Source organism: Durio zibethinus, chromosome 1 (genome assembly GCF_047325235.1).
Source record: "Durio zibethinus cultivar Kanyao isolate XHJ-2024 chromosome 1, ASM4732523v1, whole genome shotgun sequence".
NCBI lineage: Eukaryota > Viridiplantae > Streptophyta > Magnoliopsida > Malvales > Malvaceae > Durio > Durio zibethinus.
Window position 1 is genome coordinate 34876384 of NC_143162.1, and position 6311 is coordinate 34882694.

Consider the following 6311-nt stretch of genomic DNA (forward strand, 5'->3'; position numbering starts at 1 on the left):
TTTTAAAATTATTAAATATTATATTTTAAAAATAATTGTATAAATTAATTGAACTAACTTATAAGCCTCTCTTTTACATTTTTTTAAATTAATCGACCAATCCATTTTAATTTAAAATCAATTTAGCTCTAAATCGTTTGATTACATAAATATTAGTACTAGCGATTAAAAGATTCTCAAAAAAGTTTAGCGTCGGCATTGTCTAATGGGACAGACGATCCACCGTTTCAGACCAAATTTTTAAAATGTATCAAACTAATTAAATTCATGTGCCCATGATTTAGGTCATGGAATTCAATCAACCGTCCATTTATTTTAGGCAATTATTATTTATATTGGAGATCAATTATACTTATGACCAATGTTCTTTACTCTCACCTAATACAGATGCTAGGGTCCTACATGTTCTGCAAATTTTTTTTTCTTAAATAATATTAATCTTTATTATAATGTTAATTAATTTTATAATACTTACTCACAAAACTTCTATAATTCCTTTCGTTTCATTGGAAAATAATCAAAAGCAATCATACGAAGAGCTGTCATCCATGAATGTTGGTTTTTATAAATATGATTTGATAAAAAAATGCTAGTAATATACTTATATAGCGTGAAAAACTTGAAGAAGAGTTGGTTGCCATTAACAAAAGCTCATGCGTTAATGTTTTAGTATTTCAAGAAAGTGAAATTCAATATCTCAACCTAAATGAATGTACAACAATAAACTCAAGAGCTTTCATGTGTTTCCACTCCTTTGGACATCTCAATAAACCCAAACGCATTACAATGAGATACAGCAGCAAATTAAACTGGCACTGGTACGCAAACTTTACAAGCCAGCAACTACCCAACAGCTAATCAAACAAATTTAAAACAGACATTGCATGGCAATAAAGCCAGACCACAGCTAGAGTTAAATATTAAAAAAAATAAAAGGAAAAACTGCCTCTTGGTTTAATATAGGATGGAAGTAACCTCTTTGTATTGGATAATTTTTAATAAAAAAGAAAATTTATATTAATAAACAAAAACAGCAACATATAATCCTCAATATGATGATGGAATTATCGGGAAAAAAATGGTAGTATGATGTGTGTATAAAATTTTTTATGTAATTTTAAATAAATTATTATGTTTATAGTGATTTTTAAGCTACTTGTAATGCGGAAATTCAACTCTATTAACAAGTAAAAATGATTTTTATGTGTGAAATATTCATTTTTAATTTGCCACTTAAGGCTTGGCAAAAAAAAAAAAGAATGAGGCAGCAAGTAGGCGAAGCGAAGATTGCGCGAAAGTAGATGAAGGCACGACAGGCAGCTGCCGGCTGTAGTGGCCAGCCTGGTGTTGTCTTTTCCTCACGTCACTTGCCATGTGTCTTGCCTTTAAATTGCTAAGATAAAAAAATTGAATTTCCAATTTCACCCCTTGTCCTATGTTTCAGACAGTCTATATCTTGTTTTTTTTTTTTTCTTTAATTTTGAAAATGCTATGTTGTTCCTCACTTTATCGTGTCTCACGCGACCATGACCAAATAATTCGTTTTCATTTTTTTTTCACAAGAGGAGTTTATTATACCGTGCAGCCGATCAGCTCGGAGGAGTAAATGTTTTGGCAAAGGCAAAGATTTGGATCACTGATTCAGTTTTAGATCAAGGCATCGATTTTCTGAAGTACCACAGTAACACGGTGCTTGCGTGTTCATTGATTTTTCTTGTATTGTCTCTTCATCCATTGGATTTCCCAAAACGACCCTTTGTAACTTCACGCTCTTTGACTCCAAATTGTCGGTGGCATGGAGAGTGTCGGAGGCTAATTTTGACAATTCGACAAAAACAAATTTTTGATCGTCAGTTCGTCACAACCGAAACCGCAACTATGGCGCGTGCTTTTCTCTCCTTATATTATTCTTTATTATTGGCTAATAATAGTAGGAAAAATAGGCAATATTAATTTTTTGCCTAAATTATGGAAATAAAAAAATTAATTAACTCTTAAAATTCCAATTAAGGGCATTTTCCATTTTTCTAATTACCAAAGTAAAAATAGGGGACTTGGTCTTCTTCCCTATCCTTTTACCTCATCAAAATGGGATAGCCGTGGATGAATTACTGCTCATTAGCCATTAGCCTCTCTTCTCTCCTCCTCTCGAAAAAAAAAATATATATATATAATATAAAAAGAAAAACCATTTTCATTTTTTAGAAAACTTTTTAACACAGAATGGTTGTTAGAAACATAACTTTGAACTATCTCGAGCTTGGCCTACATTTTAGCGTGTGATCATTTATACATAGATATATATTATTCTCGGAATAATATATTTTGTTTCCTTTTTTTCTTGAATCAGAGGCGAAAATTACGACGCCAACCCAGAAAGAAAGAAGATCGGAGCTTACCATTTTTACACGAGGGAAAAATCTCTTCGATTTTTACTGCTCTGTAAATTCTGCCGATGATTTTTTATTTTTTATTTTTTTATTTCTAGGGTTATCGGTTATGGCTGATGTTGTCGTGGTGTGTTGTTGTTGAATTTATTAAAATTTAAAAGCAGTTGTTGTAAAAAAGATAGAGAGAAATTGAAAAGAAAAACTGTCATTGTCGGAACTCCACAAATGTCTTTGTTTTTAAAAATCCTCTTTGTAATTATGAACATAATCTTGTATTAATTCAATTCCTTAATTGCCGTCTTTCTTTTTTGTTGTAATAAAATCTTCTTAGGGGTTAAGATTTGGGTTGTGGTAAATACAAACAAAGGTTATCAAGATAATTTTTTTTTTTTTGAATCTTTGAAATTGACTGACAACGTGCTGTCGTGTTTTGTGACTTGAGAAAATAATGTACTGTGTATGAATTCCCAATTTTTTTTAAAGAAAATAAAATCAAAGACGTGCTGAGCTGTTACCATCTTTTTCCCATTTCTGTCTTCTTTCAATTTTTGTTTTTGGTTTTTTAAAGCCACCTCCTTTTGCAAGTTGTGTAATTGAATGAGAAGAGCCTTTTTTGGAACTTAATCTTTCCCCTTAAACAGGTCAGAACTGAGAAAGCTTCTCTCTCTTCTTCTCAGCTCCCCTTCAAAACCCAAAGTTTCTCTTTTTTTTTTTTTTGTAAGTTTGGTTCGCCATAATTTAGAGGAAGACGCCTTCGCTTCTTTGCTTTTAACAAAATCCACGCGTCTGCATGTCCCCTTTTGTTTGCTTTTCTTCTCCTCCTTTATTCATCTGATAATGGCAATGTTGTTAAAATTTTAGCCTTTTTTTCTCCTACATTTTCAATTTTTGACCCCTCATCAAGATCGAAACCAACAGCCAAGTTTCAAGGATAAGAAAAACCCAACAATGGCACCGCCCTTTGATTGGTGGGCGAAAGGCAGCCATAAAGGAACCCCGGTGGTTGTTAAAATGGAAAACCCAAACTGGTCGATGGTCGAGCTCGAAGGTCCATCCGAAGACGATTTCCTCATCGGCAACACCCCCACCGGTACTCGAGAAAAAGCACGTGGCAAAAACGCGAAGCAACTCACTTGGGTCCTCCTGCTAAAAGCCCACCGTGCTGCCGGTTGCTTAACCTCCATTGCTTCCACATTGGTCAGTCTTGGTTCAGCCATCCGTCGCCGAGTCGCCTCTGGTCGAACCGACACCGAGACCGACAACGACAATGAAACCGACAACAGTTCCTCCAATGAAAACAAAACCGTTAAAACCAGGTTCTACAACTGCATCAAAGTGTTCCTTTGGTTATCTTTATTGTTACTTGGTTTCGAGATCGCCGCGTATTTTAAAGGCTGGCATTTTGGTGCTCCAAAGCTTCAACTACAGTACATTTTTACGGTGCCGTTTGGTGTTAGAGATTTGTTCGATTGGATGTACTCTCGTTGGGTTTTGATTCGGGTGGAGTATCTTGCTCCTCCTCTTCAGTTTCTTGCAAATGTCTGCATTATTCTTTTCCTTATCCAAAGCATGGATCGGTTAGTCCTCTGTTTGGGTTGTTTTTGGATCCGTTTGAAAAAAATCAAGCCAATTCCCAAACAAGACGCTGTTGCTGATCTTGAATCTGGAGAAAAAGGTTTGTTCCCAATGGTCCTCGTTCAGATTCCTATGTGCAATGAAAGAGAGGTAATAGAAAAAAAAATCTTTCTTTTATCATTTTAAAAGAAACCCATTTTGTGATTATGGTTTAATTTTAAATCTTTATTTGCAGGTTTACCAACAATCAATTGCTGCAGTATGTAATTTGGACTGGCCAAAGTCGAAAATATTAATTCAGGTTTTGGATGATTCTGATGATCCAACGACTCAGCTGCTTATTAAAGAGGAGGTGCATAAATGGCAACAAGAAGGTGCTCACATTGTGTATCGGCACCGTGTAATTAGAGATGGTTACAAAGCTGGTAATCTTAAGTCTGCCATGAGTTGTAGTTATGTTAAAGACTATGAATTTGTTGCCATTTTCGATGCTGATTTCCAGCCCAACCCTGATTTTCTTAAACGAACCGTACCCCATTTTAAGGTAACTAATTTAACTGTTTCTGTTTTGAGTTTGGTTGCAATTTAGTAAATTCAAGCTCAATTTAGTATGTTTAGGATTAGCTGAATTGAAATTTTATTTTGGTCATATGCTACAGGATAATGAGGATGTAGGATTGGTTCAGGCAAGGTGGTCATTTGTGAATAAGGATGAGAATTTGCTGACAAGATTGCAAAACATAAATTTGGCATTTCACTTTGAGGTAGAGCAACAAGTGAATGGTGTTTTTATTAATTTCTTTGGGTTTAATGGGACTGCTGGGGTTTGGAGGATTAAGGCTTTGGAGGATTCTGGTGGGTGGTTGGAGAGAACCACAGTTGAGGACATGGATATTGCTGTCCGTGCTCATCTTCAAGGATGGAAGTTCGTTTTCCTCAATGACGTTGAGGTATAGCTCTAGTTTTAATCTGTCATATTGGTAGTTGAATTTACCAGCCATTCACTTTCTAGGGAGTTAATGTTTGTTGGTTTTGTTATCTGTTCAGTGTCAGTGTGAACTTCCTGAGTCCTATGAAGCTTATAGAAAACAACAGCACAGATGGCATTCTGGACCCATGCAGTTGTTCCGCCTCTGTTTGCCAGATATTATCCGTGCTAAGGTGCACACTTTTTCAGAGCATTCTTTGCTTAAAGTGGCAATCATCTATCCTATTTTGTTAGTGATTCTGATTCCTAACTTTGTTCTTGTTCTGCATTTTAATTGGTGCAGATTAGTGTGTGGAAGAAATTCAATATGATCTTTCTGTTCTTTTTGCTTAGAAAACTGATCCTACCATTTTATTCTTTCACTCTTTTCTGCATAATTCTCCCCATGACAATGTTCGTTCCTGAGGCTGAGCTTCCAGCATGGGTTGTCTGTTACATCCCTGCTACAATGTCATTCCTCAACATACTTCCAGCCCCAAAATCATTCCCATTCATTGTTCCTTACCTTCTTTTTGAGAACACCATGTCAGTGACCAAGTTCAATGCCATGATCTCTGGTCTTTTCCAACTTGGTAGTGCATATGAGTGGGTTGTTACAAAGAAATCGGGTCGATCATCTGAGGGTGATCTTGTCTCCTTGGTTGAGAAAGAGCCAAAACATCAGCGTGGGGGATCAGAACCCAATCTTGATGAAATTAAAATAGATCTCCAGCAAGAACAAAAGGCTAGGAAAAAGAAGCATAATAGGATATATACGAAGGAGCTAGCTCTGGCATTCCTTCTTCTAACAGCTTCAGCGAGGAGCCTCCTGTCTGCACAGGGTATCCATTTCTACTTCTTACTATTTCAAGGGATATCCTTCCTTCTGGTTGGTCTAGACTTGATTGGTGAGCAGGTTCTGTAAAGGACAGATTAGGAGCTTTGTCGGAAAATGTGGATGATGTCAATACAGCTGACTTGGATGATATCAAATCCGAGTATCACCGCAAATGAACTTTTATGGGAGATTTGAAGAGGGCTGAGAAGTGCTTTTCATCGTCTTCTACCCTCTAGACTCTGCTTCCAAGTCCACCCAATACAAGAACTTGCGTTGCATGGACAGAAGAATGGCTTCGATTTGGATATAGGCGCGCTTGAAAATTGTGACACTCTTCAGTATATGTAAGCTCCCCCCCCCCCCCCCCCCAACTTTTTTTTTTATTCTTTTGTTTCTGTCAATTCTTTTGTAAGAAAAAATTGTTGTTCAAACATCAAACAGGAATTTAGTTGCAGTTTCAAGGCAGGCTAGAACATTGATCCCTTGTTTTTTTTTTTTCACTTATTTTACTCGGATGGTAATTGAGCCAATTTCCATTGAA

The 6311-nt window shown here is 36.1% G+C and overlaps 1 protein-coding gene across 1 annotated transcript; it reads left to right on the forward strand.

Moving 5' to 3' along the window:
- Positions 1 to 2979: 2979 nt before the first annotated feature.
- Positions 2980 to 6311, forward strand: LOC111312526 (putative xyloglucan glycosyltransferase 12). The gene is made up of 5 exons (XM_022912868.2): positions 2980 to 4115; positions 4201 to 4509; positions 4625 to 4915; positions 5013 to 5126; positions 5237 to 6311. The coding sequence occupies exons 1-5, from the start codon at positions 3339 to 3341 to the stop codon at positions 5855 to 5857; spliced, it is 2112 nt and encodes a 703-aa protein (XP_022768603.1). The 5' UTR covers positions 2980 to 3338; the 3' UTR covers positions 5858 to 6311.